A 23,552-nucleotide genomic window follows, 5' to 3' on the forward strand; every position below is an offset into this window, starting at 1 on the left:
GACGCGCCGCTAGCCGTCACGGTATTTCGTCGCGGATTTTGGGTTTTCCATAAGAAATACACGTAAACAAGTGTTCGCTTATCGCCTATCGCTATGGTTATATTTACACACAAAGAAATGCACGTAAACAAGTGTTCGCCTATCGCTATGGTTATATTCAAGGCATATTAAAGAGGTAAAGTCATGCAATCAGGTGACTAATATCGACATTCATCTTGTCAAAGGCTTTGTTTACGTTTAGTATTCAACAATGTTGATGTTTTATATATGCATTCAACAATACAACAACACTACACATGCACAAACACAACAACACTACACATACAAACAAAACTTGAGTGATCTGCCATTTCAGTTTGACATTATTAATATCATGGGGGGGTACACACGCTTGCTCGTGACTTTACCTTTAATTAATATGCCTTGGGTTATATTTACGCACTCAAGAATTTACTTCGTTTTCTGTGTGTATCGGTCCTTTATAACGCATACACATGGTTTCTGTTTGTTACATGCTGCTACGCAGTATTTAAGTCTTTGATTAAGCACGAAGCGAATGTCAACAAATGTAAATTTGCGAATCAGCCGCACAAGGGAAGAATAGACGAAACCGAAATAAGAAGAAGCACAGCTGAAAATTTATTATCAACGTCCATGGGGAAGAAATTCTACGATTGTTTTCAATTCAACGTACTTTGCTAAAAAGAAACTAATTCTAATAGAGACGAGAAGTAAATGTATTTCTTCATCAGTTATTATATTGAAATTGTAATAGTGAAACAATAAAAGGTGCCACAAGAAATGAAATAAACCCATCCGACTTGTACTCATTGCTCATTTACTGTCATCCAAACACATTTATTCGACATTGAAGTGAGCGAGTATTGTAGGTTTTGTGAATGTCCTAAAACATTAAAGAATATTTCTTATTTCCTAACTTCATTTAGAGTTTCTTGACGGACGAACCCTTTATTCTATAAGGAAATTGTCGCGTAATTGTCTCATTGTGTGCACTATTGCTGTTTGTTTTCTTATTTGAGGTATTTGCAGTTTTACTCCAAATCCACCTAAAAGCAACAACAGCAGAAGAACAAGCGTTGGCAGCGCTGCTCCAGCGTGTCGTAAGAGCGACGAATTATGAGCGCCTCGAAAAAATATAAATCAGAGACAGCCACAGAAATTTTACATCAGCAGGATTCTGAGAATATATCTAATTGCTTTAGAAAATCGAACGACTTTTTTGGACCATCAACATCAGCAGCGGCGGCATCTGGTGGTCGCATTGCGTTAGGACAAAATATGCAGCGTTCCGGAAGCAATTCAAATATAAATAGCGGCAACAATGGAGCAGTTGGTGGTGGGGCTAATGGTGAACGACGTGCCAATTTTTCTATGTTGGATACGGCCCACATAAATGACCATAGAACTTCAACAACTACCTCAGCGTACTTTAACAAAATGGGAGCTAATAATGCTTCCAAACCAGGAGATGTTAAAAAAATTGTCATCAAAAACTTCAAGGGTAAGTATTTGTAATAGGTATCCCCTTAAATATATGAATTGTATATCGGGAATGACAACATAATTTATTTTGAGTATCACTACACGTGTGTGGACGTGCTCGTTAGGACTTGAACAGATATGGCTTAATGGGGGAGTAAACTTCCCTTTGCTTCCAAGACATATTTGACTTGCTTTGTCTTCTAAATGGTCTTACTGGTGTTGAATTCTTTACTTATTGAAAAAAATGATATTTTGTTTTATAAATAAATATAGGTTTAACAAATCGGAAAAAACTTTAGTATCAGTTAAAAAATGTATTGAAGCAAATTTATTAAAAAATAGAAAAATATCTTAAATCTCTTTAGTAATAAATTAATGTTTTTTCAAGCTCGTGGAAAAACATTAATTTATTATAACAAAAAAGGTCGAAGAAAATCAAAGAAAACCTAGGACATTCTCATTACACTCCCCATACAACGATATAATTCCGAGATATTCGTAAAAAGCTTCGGATTTCGAAAGTCGTGCTATTCTGACAACTCATGAACAGATCGAAGAGTCGCAAAAAGAAACTTTACATCTCATTACTCATTAGAGCCAAAATCGGCGACAATTTTGAGAAGTCAACTTTTCAAAGTTAGGAAAAATTCGACAATCGTACAAAGCGAAAGTCGACTTGTTAAATTTGGAATAAGGCAAAAATCTTCCCTTGATGCATTGGTTTATTTGCTTCAAATCATTTCAAAATGCAAAAAATGTTCGTAGAAAAGCCTTCCTTTTAGTGGAGTGCGACGACTCATTCTTTGACTCGATCTAAGAAACGAACCAATGTTTGGCTTCCTCAACGAAAACGCTGATCAGTGAGACCATGCGTCATCGATCAATACAACAAGAATTTGAAAAATTTTTAGTTGATTAGACAAAAAATCAATTTTAGATTTTTGTATCCCTACGGTAGATTTGTTTTGTTTTATGGGAAATTAACTTTACTAAATTATGTTTTATTTTATAAAAAATACCCACATTATGTTATAAATGCTTGTTTTTTCTAGTTAAACCTACACTGCCCGAAAACTACTCTGAAAGTACATGTCAAAAGCTCGAAGAAGCTGTTGTGGCAATCCAATTATCGCGGCCAATAAAGTATTCGCTGGAAGAACTCTACCAGGCTGTTGAAAATATGTGTAGTCACAAAATGGATGCCCAATTGTATACAAAATTAAAAGATTTAACCGAGGCTCATGTTAAACGTAATGTGGAAACATTTACAGGTGGTAGCATGGATAAATTGGTAATATAAATAAAAATATGACAAAATAAATAATAATTCTAGATCTTCATCCCACTTACTTTTTATTGGTTGGTCTCTTACACATTTCAGGTGTTCTTGAAAAAAATAAATGATTGGTGGCTTTCATATTGTCAACAAATGATTATGATGCGTAGCATATTTTTATATTTAGATCGAACATATGTTCTACAGAATCCAACTGTACAATCAATATGGTAAGATCAGATAATAGGCCTTCGCAAAAAAAATAGTTTTTATTTATATGTAATATTTTTCCAGGGATATGGGCTTGGATTTATTTCGCACCCACATAGCTCTCAATAGTCTTGTGCAAAAGCGAACTGTAGAAGGTCTGCTAATGCTCATTGAAAAAGAACGTAATGGTGATGCTGTCGACCGCGGTCTTTTAAAAAGTCTTATACGTATGCTGTGCGATTTGCAAATCTATATAAGCGCGTTTGAGGAGAAATTCCTTGTTGCTACCCGGCAATTATATCAATCAGAAGGTCAGAGAAAAATGCAAGAACTGGATGTACCAGAATATTTACAACATGTCGATAAACGTTTAGCTGAGGAAAATGAACGTTTATTACATTATTTGGATACTAGTACCAAGTAAGTGTGGTAATAGATTTAATATCTCCTTCGGTTTCAGTGCTCAATAAATGAACTGAATTGGTTACAATCAGACTGACGAATGCACCATCCCTATTAGTTCAATTGCCTAATACAACACCGACGAGTTTCTGAGAGTTACCGGTGATTTGAGATGCACGTGCAGGACTTACTGGGTCCAACACACGAATGCCCCTCGAGCGCAAATAATCTACTAAAATTTGGAGAAAATTTGACTAAAAAACTATCAAACAAAAAATGTCTTATTTTTTTATAACTAATTATTATTCGAGCTTTATGGACAAAATTGTATGTCTATAGAATATTTTGTCAAAATTTTATTTTTATAGAAAATGTTGTCAAAATTTTATTTCTATAGAAAATTTTGTCAAAACTTTATTTCTATAGAATATTTTGTCAAAATTTTATTTCTATAGAAAAATTTGTCAAAATTTTATTTATATAGAAAAGTTTGTTCAAATTTTATTTCTATAGAAAAATTCTACCAATCTACCAAACAGTAACAAATCTACCATTTTTGGTAGAATTCTACCAACTATGGCATGATCGTAAGCTTGAAAAATTATTTTCTAGGATCGAATAAATCCAAAATATCGTAATTTGATTTTTCTATATCTTTTTATTTTTGTTGTTTTCTTTAATTTCCAGACATCCCTTAATATACACCGTTGAAAAGGAATTGCTTGCCGAACATTTAACGCAAATTTTACAAAAGGGGCTAGATACCCTTATGGAAGAACATAGACTGACTGATTTATCATTATTATATAGTTTATTAAGTCGAGTTAAAAATGGCACAGCTGAACTATGCGGCAACTTCAATGGGTATATCAAGAAAAAGGGGCGTACCATTGTGATTGATCCGGAAAAGGACAAAAATATGGTACAAGATTTACTAGATTTCAAGGATAAAATGGATGTTGTTGTACGCACATGTTTTGATCGCAACGAGAAATTTACGAATTCATTGCGTGAAGCTTTCGAATTCTTTATAAATCAAAGAGCCAATAAACCCGCTGAATTGATTGGTAAGTAATTGGAGAAAAAGTGAAATAATGACAATCGAACCTGTTGTTTTTCTTATTTTCAGCCAAATATGTCGACATGAAGCTTCGTGCTGGTAATAAAGAGGCCACCGAGGAAGAATTGGAACAAATACTCGATAAAATAATGGTTCTGTTTCGTTTCATACATGGCAAAGATGTATTTGAGGCTTTTTACAAGAAGGTATTTAGTTAACCAAAAACACACTGTGCGGAAATCGACTTTGAAAAAATTAAAAATTAAAATGCTGTACATTAAATGTACGATTTCGACTGCCTAGGGAGACAATCAATGCTATTCAGATAATATAATTTATATGTACTGATCTTATCGAGAGAAATGCCCAAAATGTGGTTACTCGCATGAAATCGCCAGACACAACTTCGCGTGTCCGATAAGGCCGGGGTACCAGAATTTACCTTTGTGGGGTATTTAAATTATGTTTGAAGTTCGATATGCTCAGAGTGTAATCAAATTCCTTATGGTCTTGATTTTTATGTTTGTCCTTCTCTTTTTCAGGATTTGTCAAAACGTTTATTGGTTGGTAAATCAGCCTCTGTTGATGCGGAGAAAAGCATGCTTTCAAAACTTAAACAAGAATGTGGTGGTGGTTTCACCTCCAAACTCGAAGGAATGTTTAAAGATATGGAACTTAGTCGTGATATAAATATCTCGTTTAAGCAATATGTGGCGAATATGGAATGCGAATTCACAAACATCGACTTGACAGTTAGCATTCTAACAATGGGCTATTGGCCGACGTATCCCTTGACAGAGGTTAATATGCCGCATCAACTGGTGAACCCGCAGCTTGTATTCAATAAATTCTATTTGGCCAAACATAGTGGACGCAAACTGCAATGGCAACCCACATTGGGAAATTGTGTGTTAAAGGCCCGGTTCGATGGAGTAAGATTTATATCTGTTTTATTATTGGAAATTTTGTAAAAGTCGATTGTGCTGTTTTAAGCACGATTAAAGGTCGATTATACGATTCGAAGATTTCGCAGAGTCGACTTTGACTTATAAAGTCTGTTTGTCAAAAGTCTAATACAATATGTTTTTCTAGGGACCGAAAGAACTTATGGTTTCACTTTTCCAAGCTTTGGTTTTATTATTATTTAACGATAGAGACGTATTATCATTTGAAGAAATTTTGGCGGCAACAAATATTGAGGTAATATTTTCGATCAATGTTAATATATCATAACTTTTTTTCTAATAATTTTTATTTTCATTTTAATACAAATAGAATGGAGAGCTACGGCGTACGCTACAATCACTGGCATGTGGACGTGCCCGTGTTTTAACAAAAGAACCAAAAGGTCGTGAAGTAGAGGACAAGGATCAATTCCATTATAACAAGGAATTTACCAACAAATTGTTCCGAATCAAAATCAATCAAATTCAAATGAAAGAAACGGTAATTACATAAGAAAATTTTAGTTTTGCTTAATAGTAAACTATTTTATTCTTTTTTCAGACGGAAGAGCAAAAGGCTACAGAGGAACGGGTGTTTCAAGATCGCCAGTATCAAATTGATGCTGCTATTGTACGAATTATGAAGATGCGTAAAACATTGTCACATAATCTGCTTATTACAGAACTCTTCAATCAGTTGACATTTCCCGTCAAGGTGAGTAGGGGTTGATTACTGAAGCAACTAGTGAATTATAACAATATGTAGCTACTTTTGATACATGACCTAGTACAACTCAGCTCAATCGTTTATTCGAATATGCGAACTCTACGATTAAACTATCCAAAAATTGGAAATTAATTCGATTAATCAAATAAGTCATTTATACAAAATTATGTATGGAAATTAAGAAGAAATTAACGGCTCAAGTCAAAACTACGATATTTATTAGAGGTGGTTATACCCAGTAGTAGTACCGGCGACATTTCTGAGTGTCTTGTAAAACTTCTCTATACGTTGCACCTAATACAATGCGAGCCGTTGTTCTCACTCGGATCTAACAGATGCAAATATAAACTTAAAAAATGGAAATTGGTAAGATGTAAAGTGACTAATCAAAATTCAAAAATTACAAAAAATGAAAAAAAGGAGCTAGAGATCAGCCATTAGATGAGCTAGACTTAATCCAACGATTTAAAACCGGTTGGAACAAATGATTTGTAGTTCAATGCCTTTGGCCTTTAGAGACAAATTGTAAGATATGGTAGAAAAGCTGTAACTATTATTAAAAAATCTATATTGTTCAAGTATTTATTCCAGCTTCCACTCTTTGAGGAACTCATGTTCAATAGCAAGGAGTCTTGAGCTGACCACGATCATAAATCTATTGATATAAAAATGCGCTATTTATACTAAATTGACAAAGATCTGTTTATATAGTAGTCATGGTCATCACATTCACATCATAGAAAAGAAAACTGCACAATTGAAGTAAACATGCTGATTTTCAATTCCATTTATTTTTAATAGAAACCCTTCAAGGCCAATGTATTTTATTTAGCTCTAAACTTAGATAACAATTGTGTGGAATTCACGAACTTTGAATGACCTTGGACACATAATGTCAACGTCGTTCCAATTGTATAAGCCGGATATTGTTATTGTCCTAATGTAGATACCATTTGCAGAGTCAAATTTATCATTTATTTTGATTTTCCAAGTCAAAATTGAATTACAAACATAAACTATTTTGAAAGCAAATAATTAAAATTCGGTTTTGCACATCAGCTGATTGTTTTCTTTGATTATCCTTTTGCCAGTTATCTAAGCGTCGTCGCCATTTTTATAGTTTTGGAATCTTTTAGATATTCACCCTTATTCCTGAAGTCGCCCTTGCCGTCGCTCTTCCTCTGTCGCCACTAATTGGTATTCCGTTCGTCGATATATTCTGCTATCGAAGAAAATCGGTATTCCTGGTGTCGCCAATATCATCGCTTTTTGTCGCCTTTAAATTTACCAGCGACGAGTTTAGTGTTTAATTTTTGAAGAAGTTTTTTAGACTTTATTAATCAAACAATTGAAAAATAAATTTAAAAAATAGAAATTGGTAAAAGGTAATCTTCAACAATTACAAAAAATGGGAAAAATCAGTATAATGTCAACGTCGTTCCAATTGTATATGCCAGATTGTCCTAATGTAGATATCTAAATCATTTCTCGAGTCAAATTTATCATTTATTTTGATTTTCCAATTCAAAATTGGATTACAAACAAATAGCATTTTAAACGCAAATAATTAAAATTCAGTTTTGTATATCAGCTGATTGTTTTCTTTCATGATGATCCTTATGCCATTGATCTCAGCGTCGTCTCCATTTTTATAGTTTTGAATATATATCCACATTTTTCCCGCGTCAAATTAAATATTTTTCTTGATTTTCCGACATAGAATTGCGTCAGAAATAAAAATATTTTAAACCGAAAAAATTAAAATTAATTTTTTTGCACATCAGCTGATTGTTTTCTAGTGATATCGGCCTTTTATTACTGAGTATTGTAATTGGTACAAAAAGTAATCGTCGTCGTCGACGTCGCCAATCTACAGGAATACCATATAAATGACGAGACGACAAAAAGCAAGTTATAATGAAATCTGCAACAAATATGTATAATTTTATGCCTTTTTTACTGCTTTAGTTTTCAATTAGCAGCTAAACTGAAAATTAGCAGCTAAACTCGATCTTAATACTCACCTTAAGGGTGAATATTTTGGTCTGTGGCTACATCAAGATGATGGGCTTGTAAACTTTGGATGTTTTGGTAAAACAGTTTTATGTCAACTCCCACATCGAGCTCAATTTTGAGTGGATCCATGTCGGAAAATGGTCTGGGTGTCATCTATGCCCTCAAGAGGAAACATCGGGAGGTCGGTCTATATGGGCGCTATAGCAAAACATGGAACGATATATATCACAGCTCCTAAATGACTTAAAGTACCTCTAGATTTCAAATTTCAAGCAAATCGGATGAAAACTGGTGCTTCGATGTTCTCAGAAGTCAAATCGGGAACCCGGTCTACAAAAACATGGACCGATATATACCAAATTTGGCACAGCTCTTTATAAACCTAAAATACACCTTAAAACATTGCGCGTTGCTAATAGTTTGAATAAGATTTGGGAGATGATTTCAGAGACGGATTGATCGTATGAGAAAAAAGTTTTGTGATGATATTCGACGGTATGATATTCTTTCCTCTAGATGACCTAGCAAATTGTAGTCTATTGTATAGGTATGAGGGACTCCTTGTATAAATTATTTTGTGTAAAAATAGCAGAGATTTGTATTCTAAGTACTTTTCCCAAGGCATTTTTAGCACTTGAAGTGAAAACGATGAAATATGATCAAACTTTCTAAGTCCAAATATATATCGTATGGCATTGTTGAAGGTGGTTTGGAGTTTCCTTTTAGAGTTTGCGTCACAGCCTGCAAAGATCTCAGCATCATAAAGCAGCGTAGGTAAAATGTAGGTCCTTACTAGAAGTATTCTTATGTTCAGAGGTGTATAGGATTGAGACGTCCAAAGGTTTCTTAGCATTGAGTAGGTTTTGCCACACGCAGCGATGATATGATCCGACCAGGTTAAGTTTTCGTTAAAAATTACGCTTAAGTTTTTGGCTTTATTAGCAATTTCAATTGCGGAGTCACTCAGTCGCAGACAGCAGTTGAGGTTTACGGTAGAATTCTTATTTCGAATAATTTCTGCTTTCGACGTGCTTGGATTTAGTAGTAAACCATTTTTTGTGGCCCAGTTATTGATCCTGGCAAGATCCAAATTGATATTCTGTACGTAAACATCAAAACAAGCCGAATTACTAGTTATGTATAATTGAACGTCGTCAGCGTACATTTGAATACTGGCATATTTTACTTCATTGGGTAGATCATTTGCATATATAGAATAGAGCAGTGGACCAAGAATGGAGCCTTGAGGGACGCCCCTTCTGAGCGGTAGTAAGCATGAGTTTTGCAGTCCATTAGTGGTGTATTGAGATCGATGTGATAAATAAGATGATATTAGTCTCGTTGCTGTTGAAGAAAAATTAAAGTTATTTGACAATTTATTAGTAAGTATAGAATGGTTCACACAGTCGAACGCTTTTGAGTGGTCAAGTAAAACCAATACAGCGACTTCGTTATTGTCGGGTACTTCACGAAGCGTTTGAACCACGTCGGTTAGGGCAGTGAGACAGCTGTGGTTTGGTCTGAAACCTGAATGACGCCCAAGATTATGTTCTGTCAGATAATCCCCGTACACACCATGATTTTTTCCTGACGGGAGTATTTAAAATTAAAATTGTTAGGCCATAATGAGATTTGTAGCACATTCCTTGCCCACAACTTCTCAATAGTGACGACGTTTTGCCGTCGTGTTTGGGATATCGTATACGACTGTTTTCGACTCTCAGAACTCTCAGAAGTGCCGACAAACCCAAAAAATTTTGGCAGGGTTAACAATATTTATTGTTTATTCGTTTCTCAAATGATTATCCGATTAACGGCCGTAAGTTCGGCCAGACCGAATCTTATGTACCCTCCACCATGGATTGCGTAGAAACTTCTACGAAAGACTGTCATCCACAATCGAATTACTTGGGTTGTGGTATCTTAAAACTTCTTAACATCGTTTTCTAAATTGTGAGTTTGTGCATACGTGGTAGAGAGCCAGAATTGAAATATGGGGGTCGATTATATGGGGGCTATATACAATTATGAACTTGATATGGACCAATTTTTTGTGATTGGGGATCGATTTATCTGAGGGCTATATATAACTATAGACCGATATGGACCTAGTTAGGCATGGTTGTTAACGGCCATATACTAACACAATGTACCAAATTTCAACTGACTCGGATGAAATTTGCTCCTCCAAAGGCTCCAAAACCAAATCTCGGTATCGGTTTATATGGGGGCTATATATGATTATGGACTGATATGGACCACTTTTGGCATGGCTATTAAATATCATATACTATGTTACCACCTCGTACCAAATTTCAACCAGATCGGATGAATTTTGCTTCTCCAAAAGGCACTGGAGGTCAAATCCATATATAAATATGGAGTGATATGAACCAATTCCTGCATGGTTGTTGGATAACATATACTAATATTAAGTACCAAATTTCAACCGAATCGGATGAATTTTGCTCTTCCAAGGGGCTCCGGAGGTCAAATCTGGGGGTCAGTTTATATGGGGGCTATATATAATTAGGGACCGATTTCGACCAATTTTTGCATGCGTGTCTGAGGCGATATATTAACACCACGTACCAAATTTAAACTGAATCAGATGAATTTTGGTCTTCCAAGAGGCCCCGGAGGTCAAATCTGGTGATCGGTTTATATGGGGGCTATATATATTTATGGACCGATATCGACCATTTTTTGCATGGTCATTAGAGACCACATACTAACACCATGTATCAAATTTCAGCCGGATGAAATTTGAAATCTTAGAACAATATTTCGATGTGTTACAAACGGAATGACAAAGTTAATATGCCCCCATCCTATGGTGGAGGGTATAAAAATGCTACTTAATATACTCTATCCTATAAAAGTGGAATTACATACCATGCGTTGATCCGTGCGTTGATGGAAGGCTTGATTTTTGCTATTTTAGGCACTGTAACCGAGTTGCTACTTTTAAAGAAAACATTCAACTCTTCAACTAATCGCCGGATTATCGCACGGTATGTGATCTTAATATTGAAAACACTTACATAGTAAACTGTTATACAATGAATATAAACATGTTTTTTTATTTTTATTTATTTTTATCTTTACAGCCAGCAGATCTTAAAAAACGTATTGAATCACTTATCGATCGTGACTATATGGAACGGGATAAGGATAATCAAAATCAATATAATTATGTGGCTTAAGTAAACTCAAATATATAATGGGCGGCATTATAGTCGTCGTTATTGCTCCCTTTAATTTTTCGTAATAAGTTACTTTGAAATGTGAATGTAAACTAAAACAGAGCTATTTTAATTGAATATACTTACTTAGAATTGCATAAAAAATATGTATGTATGTTCTGAAACAAAAGATTTTGATATAAACGATTTCGTCCGAAAGCTAATACGAAAGCAACTTTTGCATAAAAGTTAAAGGTTTTTTGATAGTTGAATGAAGAAATGCATTTCAGATCATAACACACACATACCCAGAATGTTCTTCCCCAACTAACATCTCTGTTCTTAGATTTATTATTAGTTTTTAATGAAAAGAAAATCATTTTATTTAAAAAAAAATCTAAAAACTACGAACATTAAAAGGCAAATATTTAATATTTTGTTATAATTATTATTTTCTTTTATTGAAAAAAATCAAAGCGACATAAACGTGAAGCTTCCGATCGTAATTCTTTCATAAAAACCATTGACGTTGGCAAAACGTAAATAAAAACAACAAATTATAAAATGTGTGTTATTATAAAAAAAAATACATACATATATGTATGTATAGTAAATTATTTCCTTTTCTTGATGTTCAGTCACTCCCATAATACCGTAATAACGTTAACCCAGATATGCCGTCCGTACTACATGTAGTACACCTGTTATGTTCAGGTTTCTGCGTTTACAGTGCTTTACATTTGCTAATCTACTTGTTGGTGTGCTAAGGAATATAACGGCCCGACGGCATATCTGGGTTAATTGACATCACAGATCAGGATAGTGTTGAATCAAATATAATCAGCCAAGTGCAGCTGGCTGTCACCTAATCGTTTGTTCTGTCAAATCAACACGACTTCATGAGCAGACCACTCTGGACACATCCCACCCCAATCGAAGTGTTCTTCGATCCGAGTACAGTATGTTTATTATTCAAAAGAAGAAAAAAATGACAAACAATTATCACCAACTTTGTAATTTATTTGTAAATTAATATTTCACAGTGTAGCATTCCTTTCGAAACCGACATGATGACAACGGGCTGTTCCCCCTGATATGAGATGATGATATAAGTAAGAATATCTCCTAGATTTTGACTATATTATCACGAAATCAGACGCACAGTGTGATGAGATGAACTAGTAAAGACACCTCCGTGTTAGTTTTAGCACAAGGAATTGAGTTGCAAAATTAAGCTCTTATGCGGTCCAGAGTTCATATTAACAAGCTGGATTTGTTATTCTGATTACCATCCTTAGTGCTAAACAATGACCATATATCCAAAGTAAAATGTTTTCACTACTAACGTCCGGTAAGTACACGATTATATAAGTAATAAAAAAAGTACCGCGCGGGTCTCAGTATATTGGTCGATCTACCAACAGAGAACTACACTCTGGCGAAACGCGATTGATTCTTCAAAAATTCAACCAATTTCGCTCTACAACCACTGTATTCGCCTGATTTAGTTTTGTGTGGCTATTCAGCAAACACAAGCATGTGCTGCGCGGGTCTCAGTATATTGGTCGATCTACCAACAGAGAACTACACTCTGGCGAAACGCGATTGATTCTTCAAAAATTCAACCAATTTCGCTCTACAACCACTGTATTCGCTTGATTTAGTTTTGTGTGGCTATTCAGCAAACACAAGCATGTGCTGCGGGAAAACCGTTTTGAGAACTACACTCTGGCGAAACGCGATTGATTCTTCAAAAATTCAACCAATTTCTCTCTACAACCACTGTATTCGCCTGATTTAGTTTTGTGTGGCTATTCAGGAAACACAAGCATGTGCTGCGGGAAACCCGTTTTGAATCAATTGGCGGTTTCTCGCATTAGCTAGATTTGAGGGTTCAGGGAGCATTTAATAGGTCTGCCCGAATAAACAGTTTAAAAATGACTAACAGCAAACATTTTATTTGCTGTTATGCCTTAATTTGTTAAATATTCAATTTTGTTTGTTTCCTCCAAACAGAAACAAGTTTTAGAGTAGTCGAGCTTAAAAAATAGCAGAGAATGTTTGTTATTTGAGCAAACAGAACCTGAATTTCCTTTTGCATTTTGGAGTTTTAGCACACTGTTCTGCTCTATGTTACATCACCTTTAAGGTGGGTATTAAGTTCGAGTTTAGCCGCTAAAACATAAATTAAATCAGTAAAAAACAATATAAAATAGTACCTGTTTGATGCAAATTTTAATAAAACTTGGTGGGGAATATCCCAAAGCAATTTTTCACAAAGATTATATTCTTTTTAATGGATTATTAGAGAAAAGTAATAATGAATAAATACGATCATTGTTTCGGACAATATATCCCATATATACATAGACATGATGAATAGGGTTCATATAAGCCCATTTTAAATTGTAAATTTTGGTTCATAAAGATAAAAATTCGATGATGTTTTATACCCATGACGGCTTGTATTAAATGATATTTTAAACTGGCTTAAACATTTTATATTCCTTGTGTTTTTTATAAAAACTTGACATAAATGTTTATGGATTTTTGTGAGGAATTATAATTTAAATTGTTTAATGAACTGTCAATTGAATTAAAAAATGAAAATAACATAAACTTCTTAAAAAAAGCGTCCCAATTTGGGGACAAGGGCCAGAAAAATACCGGCATCGTTGAGGTGGACTACAAATCTCGGAAACGAAGGCTTCTTCTATAGTGTATACAGAACAAACATTAAGCATCATACATTTTCTAAGAAGGAGATAAACCATAGATTTAAAATTAAGAAATTGATTGATTGCTTCATTTCGACGTCATCTTATGAGTTACTAGGATTATAGTTGTTTAAAGGGGGCCAGATTGAGCCGAACTGCATCGTTGAGGTGGACTACAAATCTCGGAAACGAAGGCTTCTTCTATAGTGTATACAGAACAAACATTAAGCATCATACATTTTCTAAGAAGGAGATAAACCATAGATTTAAAATTAAGAAATTGATTGATTGCTTCATTTCGACGTCATCTTATGAGTTACTAGGATTATAGTTGTTTAAAGGGGGCCAGATTGAGCCGAATTTGGTATCATCCGCGGTTTATATCTTCTCGTAAACTTCCTCTAATTGACATACACGGTCATAAAGAAATTTTTTACGTTTATACTAAATACTTACGCCTAAATGTGAATATTATCCCATACCAAATGAAGCATCACTAATGTGAGAACTTTTATATTTACGATGTTTATCAAATTAAGTTACAAAAATTAAAGTATGCGATACTAAAAAATAATTGTTCTTTTTAAATATCCAACCAATTTTTTATTATTTATAGATAGATTAACAAAATATTAAACACAATTATAGGACACACAATTCCTTTAGTAATTATCCTTTTGTAAGAGTCTAAAAACTTCATCATTCGTTTCATTCAAAAAGAGCAACTTGAATATATCGTTGTAAAATTCTGGATAATAATCACAAGCTCGCTTGCAATCAGGTGTCCAGTTCACTTCTAAAAGCTTTGGTTGCATAGCGGATAATTGGTTGTCCCATGATAACATGATATCAGCAGCATATAAGGCTCTTGATTGTGAACAGGGTTGAATTCCACATGGTGCTGGGACATTTTTTGTGGCACATTCCAGCATTTCATACAACATGGTACATATATTATTCTCAATGTCAGACCACATATGGTTAGGGTACTGTTCTTGCCATAAATCGAGAAAATCTTCACATTTAACATGATGAAGCTCTGCACTATCCTGATAATTCATTACAGTGAAATGTTTCTCATAATCGTCGAAATGATCAAGTGAAAATGATTTATTTGAAAATCTTAGATAAAATTTTCGATGGACGTAAGCTTCCATAGGCTTTACATTTTTAAGTAGGATAACATAACGTACATCAAATTTCACCTTGGCATTGAGAGTGTCGCGATAGAAAAGGACGGGATTTTCAATATATTTTTGTGCTATTTTCGGTCCGGTCGCTGGTAATCGCAATATCTGCGTCAGATTCTTTGTAATATGTGTATCAAGACCTCGGGCTAAATTCCAAGGCTTAATAATCCAATGATTATCGAGACCTTTTGCAGATCTATTCTGGTAATAGGAGGCAAATTGCAGTATCTCCGTTTTCAAATTGTAAGTAGTTGGTAGCCACGAAGGATAGGTTTCCAATGTTTCACTGTTATGGTGCTCAGCACAAGCCCTGCGGCACGTAATACTTAGTAAATCTTTTATTGTTATAACATATTCAAATGGAAATTGATTAATGAACTTATTTGGTGTGTCCTGGGCCAACTCTGCAAAGTTCTTATAATGTGTAGTGAGCCAAAGAATATCGGCCTCCTCAGGTTCATCTACCAAATCGAAATAGGGCGATGTTAAATGCTGTCGAACTATTTCATATTCGGCATAAACTTTTAAAGGATTATTTCTATCAATCTGAGGCTCGGATAAAAGTTCCTCCATTGGGAACGTCTCTGGTATATGGCCAGAAGAAAAGTAATCGGCGGAGGGTTCGCACTGAACAAAGCTTTCTTTAGTTAAATCGGTAAATTCCCATGGCAATAACAATGCTTTCCTTTCTTCAGCCTCCTTGGCGACATATTCGACATAATCACGACACACCTGGTCACCTTGGGCACAATCTTTAATAGGGAATAAAAGGCTATAAGTTGTTTGTGTATCTAAATGCAGGAATGGCACTAATCTAAAATTTGGATCGTCCGAGTGCCCAACAGCCGAACCTACTTCGTCCATAACATACCAAATTGGTTGTCTCTCCTCATCACTCAATTGGTCACTGGATAATGTATACGCTTGACAATATTTCCACATTTTATCCAAAACTTTGTCCACCCTCTGCTCATCCTCTAAGTCGACGCCAGTTATAGCACACATGCGATTCAATAAATGATCATATTCCTCCAGCTGTTGGCGTGCCATATTGATTCGAAATGTCCAGGCATGATCTACCAAAAATATGTTATTAGGGTCGCTAGCAAGTAAACCATTTTCACTTTGCACCGAAAGGGCAAATGTAGGGCGACAATTTTTTTCGTCATCTGTCATATTTACATATTCTTCGTCTTCATCATATTCGATCAACATTAGTTGTAGTACAACACCCGCATCAAAAGTCTCTGTGGTTATTTTGTGGTATATGGACTGCCAAAAATGTTGGGGGACAGCTGATGCCTGGAGCTGTGGCTTATGCCGTGCCAAAAATTGATTAAACAAATTTATGCCATCCATTATTTACCGGAGAAAAGTTGTACTCGACTCGCGTGTGAATACCTCGCAAAAATAAAGTCCGGGATTTCTGGGTGCATGTCAGCTGTTTTATTAGCATCGAACATGATTAGTCAAGTTCACAAAAACGTAAACCAAACGTAATGTAAGGACCATGGTGAAGACACAAGATAACCAAACCAACACAAGCATGTGAAAAATGGTAACATTCAACACGCTTTCAAATATTTTCTCACAGAAAATGTCACAGACCTAAGAAATGTACGCGTGTGGGCCAAGTGTAAAGCTATCGTATGCAAAATTAGATTTTTAAAACTACGTTCGCACTAGACACGAAATCTCGCTATTTAGAACCAAAATCTCTTCACAAATCTCTAGTGTTCGGACCAAAGATTATCTGAAATAACAAGATGTCTATATGCTTCCTCTTTTTTTCCAATAGGCTCATGAGTTTAGGTTCATACATGTATGAGAGAGTTGGAAAAAAGATGGGTATGATGTTACGAATCTAAAAAAGAAAAGAAAATGAAGAATTTTCAATTCGGTTAGTAGGCCTGTTTCTGCACTCTTTTTCATTCAACATTTATGCCAAAAGAAATTACTTGAAGTAAATTGTGTTTATTTTTATTTTGTTGTGTCTTTATTGGTACCGTATCTTTACAAATTGCATTGCCATACAAGACATAATGCCTAATATGGTTTATTTATAATTATATGATGATAAAAATGGCAATTTTAACGTCTAAACTGGAACTTAATACCCTGCCAACATTTTTTGAATTTGGGGACTCTTTTGAGAATCCCCACTACGTCGAAAACAATCATATACGACATCAAAAACTCGTCGGAAAAGCGCCGTAACTATTGAGAAGTTGTACCACGCCAAGTTACTACAAAAATGTTTCGCATGAGTGCAATTATTAGGTGCCTTTATAGATCAATTTAGAACGACGCCAATAAGGGACCCTCCAAACAATCAGAAAAAGTGCATTTTAAGATAGTTGTAAAAGAATCATTGTGGTCGAGTAAAACACGTTTGTTTAGATATTTATTAATTTGATTAAACATTTAAAAATTCTTAAAAATATAACATTTATACCACTATCACATTACATTTAACATAATTTTTGGCATTAATGATGATGTTGAGTTACAAGTAGCGAGTTACATGTTGCTGCGTCTATCAACCAGTGTTTTTATTCCATGGAGGCAGCGTGTCTGTAAAATATCTGAAAAACAATCACTTTATTCCATTTGGAAAATCAAAAATTGTTCACCAATATACCTTTCACAATTTTAAGCGTATAATCTATGTTTTCAGAACTTTATTTTCGTTTTTATTTAATTAAAATATAACAAGCTGGTTATACAATTATTATTCGAGCTTTATGGACAGATATAGATTAAGGAACATGGTTAATAGAGCCATTGAAAAGAAAACGCCAGATACAAATCTACACACGCCTGGACTGTACATGTTTCGGTTCGGGCGAATGAACCTTTCCACAGCCTTTAGTATAGATCTGGCTGGGAGAGATAACTAAATTTTGGGCCCTTTATGCTAACTCCTTATGGAGAAAACATTTGGGAAATTTCCTCTTACAAATTGAATCATCTTTTCTCCCACTGTACATCATCTTTTCATATAACTTACAAGTCCCTTAATCTTATTTTTATTTCGTTTTGTTACATAGTAATGCAACAACACGAAATTTATTTTTAGAAAGCTAATTTGTTAGAATTCACCTAAGTGGTGAACAGTCGAACAATGCTTATTGTTTCTACAGTCAACTACAACATATGACAATTAACAGAAACTGGTTTCCAGGATACAACAACAATTCTAACGCGTACATTAGTCGTGTTTTTCCTAGTTTTACGACGGGCTGTGGAAAGGTTCATTCGCCCGAACCGAAACATGTACAGTCCAGGCGTGTATAGATTTGTATCTGGCGTTTTCTTTTCAATGGCTCTATTAACCATGTTCCTTAATCTATATCTGTCCATAAAGCTCGAATAATAATTGTATAATTAGATATAATGCATTTGGACGTCAATTGCCTGTTTCGGTATCAGGCTAACATGTAATATAACAAGCTGGTTGCGCTTGGCGTTTCACAAAAAAAATGGCTTTTTTAACAGTAGGGATGGCAAATTACTTGCATGTACTTTTTGATGTACCTTCCCAATAAACACAAACGTTTGAAAAATGCAAAATTTCAACAATTTTTCAAACATTTTTTCAAAGGATTAGGGTAATATTCAAGTTGAGAAATTGTTGAGAAAATCGCGTTCTCAACAAAAAACAGACATTACCCTCAACAGTGAAATTCAACACATTAGCAATAATATCTCAAGTGTTATCCTCAAATTGAAATGCATCGCTAGTCAATAATTTGTCAAACAATTTTCGATGCGAGTCAAATTCAAATTTAACATCGTTGAAAATACCTTTCAACCTAAATTTGTATGAATGATATCCCCACTTCAAATTGAATGTCAAAGCCAAAATTCTATGAATTTTGTATAATTTATTCATTTTCTTCAAAATAAAATATATAAAAATACACTACACTACATAATACACCACAATACCAATTGATATATAATAATCTTATTAAACATATCAACAAATAAGAACAAAAAAAAACAACAAAACTTTAAATATCTTAAACATTATTAGTAAACACGTTTGCATTGATAATTCGATTTCCTTCCTTTTGGTGTCATAAAACAGCATTAAAATTTATTAACATGGGGGCAATTTGAAATTAGGAACGTACTGGACCGCGTGTTAGAATTGATTCCCAGCAGAAGAAATTCACAAAATATCCATTTTAAACTGATAATAGCATATGAATTAAACTGACGATGTGATGCACATTTTCATCCAGAAGTTGTTGATTTCAACAATTTGTTGTTTTTAACAATTTTAATTGGTTGTACTTGTAATGTTTCTGGAAACTTTTTCTTGTCGATAAGCCACTCATTTTTCATTGGTCAGCTTCCTAATGTTTGCAAGAATGTAGCATCCAAAGATTTTAGTTTTCTGCAAAGAGATTTAAATTTAGTGACTTCTCTAAAGTGTTGATTTAATTTCTCATATTGACGTACCAATTATTATAAACTATTTGAAGCAGTTCCAGTTAATTGTCCACCATTTTTTCATCGGTCAGCTTTCTAATATTTTCAAGAACGTAGAATCCATAATTTTAGTTTTCTGCAAAGAGATATACTTTTAGTGACTTCCTTAAAGATTTATTTCATTTTTTATCTTCACTTACCTATTTTTATAAACTATTTGGTTATTTGTCTAGAATTGTCAATTTTTTAATTTCTTGTATTTGACCACGAACTTCCTTGCACAAATAAGTATTGAAAACCACATGGTTTTTTCGTTGCATTTTAGGGTAGTGTTTTGTCAAAGTTTTCTCATATTATTTTCAACACCTTTTCAAAGATTTCGTCAACATTTTGGCAAATTGGAAGTAATTCGCAAACAATTTGAAGATGTATTGAAGATGAGCTATTTCAAGTCAAGTTGAATTTATGTTGAAAATTATATTTACCCTCAAACTGAAAAGTTGTTGCATTTGAAAAACGCTCATCCTGTGTTTATTGGGTTTTCATGATGGTTGAAGTGACATTTACGAGTCTGTGGTAACGATGAGGTTGAAATGGAACTTTGAAATGCTGGCAGGGTACTTTCTGCGTTAAGTTTTCTACAGTTTTTCGGAGAAAATAGGAATTTTTACTTTACAGTTTTAATTTTGGAAACACGCCCGTAGTAGCGACCAATTCAAAATGTTTCCCTCTTTTAACTTCTTTATTTGTCAATTTTTGTTTTTTTATCCCTTTTTGTTCGTGTTTTTGTCTAAACGAAAAATGTTAGAGTCACAAATTATTATACATTATTGGTCCCCCGAACACAGCTATTTAGACACATGATTGCTACGAATACAATTTTAAAGAGGAATTGGAGAAAATGTTGCAAAGAAACCTGCCAACAAGCAAAATAGATAACGAACGTGTGTGAACCTAAAGTCGTGCACTTTTATCTATTCAAGAACAAGAGGCAATTTGGACATCTTGTTATAATTACAAAGTCTTTGGTTCGGACTGGCAAAATAACGAGATTTCGTAGATTTGAGGATTTAACAGCTGTTTGTAAATATATGAATACAAATACAAACCCGTATGTACACACACATTCATATAAAAGGAAAATTGTGGCAGGGTTGCAAAAAGCGCATTTTTAGTACCAAAACCATAGTTGTGCAAGGCAGTATAGGGGATTTTGAAAGTGATTTTGTTGAAATCCTCTACGAGCCAGCTGATATTTGCCTATTGCAAATCTACTGCGATCTAGGAGGATTTCGGCCAAAATCCTCGTTTACGAGGATTTCGTGTCTAGTGAGAACGTAGTATAACTAAAATAAATATGGTGAGATATCAATTAACTATGGTGAGATATACATTGCTAGTTTCCTTTAGTCATTTCTTTAACAAATAAAATAATTTTTGATTTTTTTGAGATAATCTAAACAAGCCATCTGGTTTCGTTAATGTCAAGAATTTCAACAAATGCCAAATTTTTTACTAGTTCCTGGGCTAATGAAATTATTCTCACCTCGATTTACGTCAAATTTTTCTAATGCTAGTAAAAAGTTTTGGTTTCGAACTGAGTCAGATTCCGAAACTTTAGTACCTCATTCACATTACACTTCCAAAATCCACTTTAACTAGATGTCAACTGTCATTTGCTTTAGAAAAGGGATTTCAAACTACTAACTTTTTACCAGGTGTGTTTAACACCTCTGCACTTTATCAGGTGCTGGAGGGTGAGAAGGGTGTAGTGTTGCCTCACCGATAACATTTTGGACTGCTGCCGTGTGAGCCGACGTCCTTATTCCCTCATCACTGTCATCGCCGATCAAGTGGTCTATTGACTGAATATCTTTCCTAAAATCGAACCGAACGGGATTGCCTCGTTCGGTTGCTACCCTCCTGGATGTGGCATGGTTCGGGTGGTTTACCCCTCTGCACTTTATCAGGTGGTGGAGGGTGAGGAGGATGCAGTGTTGCCTCACGGATAGCATTTGGGACTCTTGTTGCAGATGCTTTCTGGTATTTTAGAGTGATAATCAGGTACAATCGGCAACGCAGTATTTTGCACCGTTTGAAGATTTCTCCGTCGGGTATCGCTAATATTGCGAGTCCAAACGGGGGCCGCATACTCGATAAGGTGGCGACCACTATACTCATAGGAACTTTGTATCATCCCTTTATCTTTCCCCCAGGTGCTACCAGCCAATCCCTTCAGGATCTTGTATCTACTCCCTAGGTTGTTGGCCACAATTTCCGCTTGTTTTCCTAAGAGGAACAGGCTATCAAAAGTCAAACCAAGAATCTTGGGATTCTTGGTGCACCCAGAAAACAAATTCGTTGCCTCAACCGAATTATTTGCCAACCGAAAGCAGGTGGTTCCATCAACTATCAATGATATCTGTCAGCACAACTAATATGGTGTTCTCACCAAGCATGTTTTGGGGTTTGAAATGTTTTCCCTTTATAAGCGCTTCAAAACGAGTCGTTTTTGCCATACTAAAAAACAAGTTCAAAACACAAGTTTTCCTCCAAAACACGTCAATATTAGAATGTGAACCCACCTAATTTTGAATATACCCCGAATAACATACCCTATTCAAAATATATGTCAAAATATTGAAATAAGTTTCATAGAAAAAAAGAATTAACAAAGGCTTTTAAGAACATGGACATGTGAACATAACATAAAACATTTTTCCCCTTTGCGCTCGCGGTAATTATTTGGACATAGGTTGCATATATGTGAAGTTCGAGGAAATGTGAATTTCTAGTTTCCATGATAACTGTCAAACTAAAACATCTCAACCCGGTGTGAACGGTGAAATGTTTTGGAAAAACGAATGAGGAAAACGAGTCGGTGGGAACATAGCATAACATTTGGCAATTGTAACTGCATGGTAGCATGTTGGATCAACTTTGCATTGGTTGTCGCAATCTCAAGTTAATTGTTTTGTTTGTTGATGCAACCGCCCTCGATTTTCTTTATTGTTATCCTAACCAAATTCCTACACAAAAAATTTTTTTTTCTGATTCAATCACGAAATTAATTGATCCAATTAATTTTTTAATTGAAATGTCTTCAATCACGAAAATGATAGTATCAATCACAGTTTTAATTGGGCATAGAAAAAATTCTTGATTAAAATATTAATTGATGTCATTAGCAATTTTCAATTAATTTTTTAATTGATTCAATTAAAAATTTAATTGATTTTGAATGCAAACCCCAATTAATTTTTTATTTAAAAAGGTAACTGTTTTCAATTACTTTCTGAATTGGTTTAGAGTTTTTATTTGGATTAAGAAATGTTCATCACTTTTTTTAACTGACTTAGTCTTCCGAATTTGATTAAAAAGTTAATTGTATCAATTAATTTTTTAATTAAAAATTTTAAAATTTTCAATCATTGACTTAATTAACTTTATGTTCTATCTTGATTAAAAAGTTAATTGTATCAATTAATTTATTAATTGAAAAAATATTCAACTTCAATTAACTTTTTAATTGGAAATATTTTGGTGATATTTTTTTCTGTGTATATTAGGGTAAGTACTATGTTCGCTTTTCGCGTTGAAATTTTCGTGGTTACTTTATTAAAAAAGTTCAATATAAAGCAGATAAATTAACACAATTGATGCGTAGTTTCTTGTTCCTCTATATTTCGGCAAGACTTTACAGGAATAAGTTTGTTTTCATTTATAATTTTGATTATTTAAGGAAAAGTAATCGCGAAAATAAAGTGGTTTTCAACTCGAAAACCGAACATAGTACCTACACTTAAATGAAAGGGATTATATTGAGATTTTATTAATTTATTACAAGATCTACAATCATATTAAACTACGAAAATAAATACA

At 34.2% G+C, this 23,552-nt stretch overlaps 2 protein-coding genes and 3 long non-coding RNA genes across 12 annotated transcripts; 1 reads left to right on the top strand and 4 right to left on the bottom strand.

The window, feature by feature from the left end:
- Window positions 1-584: 584 nt before the first annotated feature.
- Window positions 585-11,768, top strand: Cul4 (cullin 4). 8 transcript variants are annotated; one of them, XM_075313874.1, is made up of 13 exons: window positions 585-873; window positions 948-992; window positions 1,051-1,522; window positions 2,556-2,794; window positions 2,885-3,009; window positions 3,074-3,409; window positions 4,079-4,458; window positions 4,521-4,657; window positions 4,994-5,383; window positions 5,544-5,651; window positions 5,727-5,897; window positions 5,958-6,110; window positions 11,249-11,768. In XM_075313874.1, exons 3-13 carry the CDS (start codon window positions 1,138-1,140, stop codon window positions 11,342-11,344), a joined length of 2,520 nt encoding a protein of 839 aa, XP_075169989.1. In that variant the 5' UTR covers window positions 585-873; window positions 948-992; window positions 1,051-1,137; the 3' UTR covers window positions 11,345-11,768. The 8 variants fall into 8 exon arrangements, with proteins under 8 accessions (XP_075169989.1, XP_075169991.1, XP_075169987.1 ...); XM_075313876.1 differs by having other exon boundaries at window positions 585-789; XM_075313872.1 differs by having other exon boundaries at window positions 585-886; window positions 948-1,522.
- On the bottom strand, window positions 6,880-9,479 carry LOC142239207 (uncharacterized). The gene is made up of 2 exons (XR_012722954.1): window positions 8,147-9,479; window positions 6,880-8,046 (listed from the first exon to the last, which is right to left on the bottom strand). It is a non-coding gene; the product is annotated as an uncharacterized LOC142239207 (long non-coding RNA).
- A 2,846-nt stretch (window positions 11,769-14,614) lies between the features above and the next one.
- On the bottom strand, window positions 14,615-16,673 carry TTLL12 (Tubulin tyrosine ligase-like 12). Its single transcript, XM_075310538.1, has one exon. It carries the CDS (start codon window positions 16,587-16,589, stop codon window positions 14,703-14,705), a length of 1,887 nt encoding a protein of 628 aa, XP_075166653.1. The 5' UTR covers window positions 16,590-16,673; the 3' UTR covers window positions 14,615-14,702.
- A 928-nt stretch (window positions 16,674-17,601) lies between these two features.
- LOC142240854 (uncharacterized) lies at window positions 17,602-18,235 on the bottom strand. The gene is made up of 2 exons (XR_012723408.1): window positions 17,872-18,235; window positions 17,602-17,815 (listed from the first exon to the last, which is right to left on the bottom strand). It is a non-coding gene; the product is annotated as an uncharacterized LOC142240854 (long non-coding RNA).
- Window positions 18,236-19,097: 862 nt separating this feature from the next.
- LOC142240705 (uncharacterized) lies at window positions 19,098-20,786 on the bottom strand. The gene is made up of 3 exons (XR_012723360.1): window positions 19,871-20,786; window positions 19,701-19,806; window positions 19,098-19,635 (listed from the first exon to the last, which is right to left on the bottom strand). It is a non-coding gene; the product is annotated as an uncharacterized LOC142240705 (long non-coding RNA).
- Between the last annotated feature and the right edge of the window lie 2,766 nt (window positions 20,787-23,552).

This window comes from Haematobia irritans, chromosome 5 (assembly GCF_050003625.1).
Source record: "Haematobia irritans isolate KBUSLIRL chromosome 5, ASM5000362v1, whole genome shotgun sequence".
NCBI lineage: Eukaryota > Metazoa > Arthropoda > Insecta > Diptera > Muscidae > Haematobia > Haematobia irritans.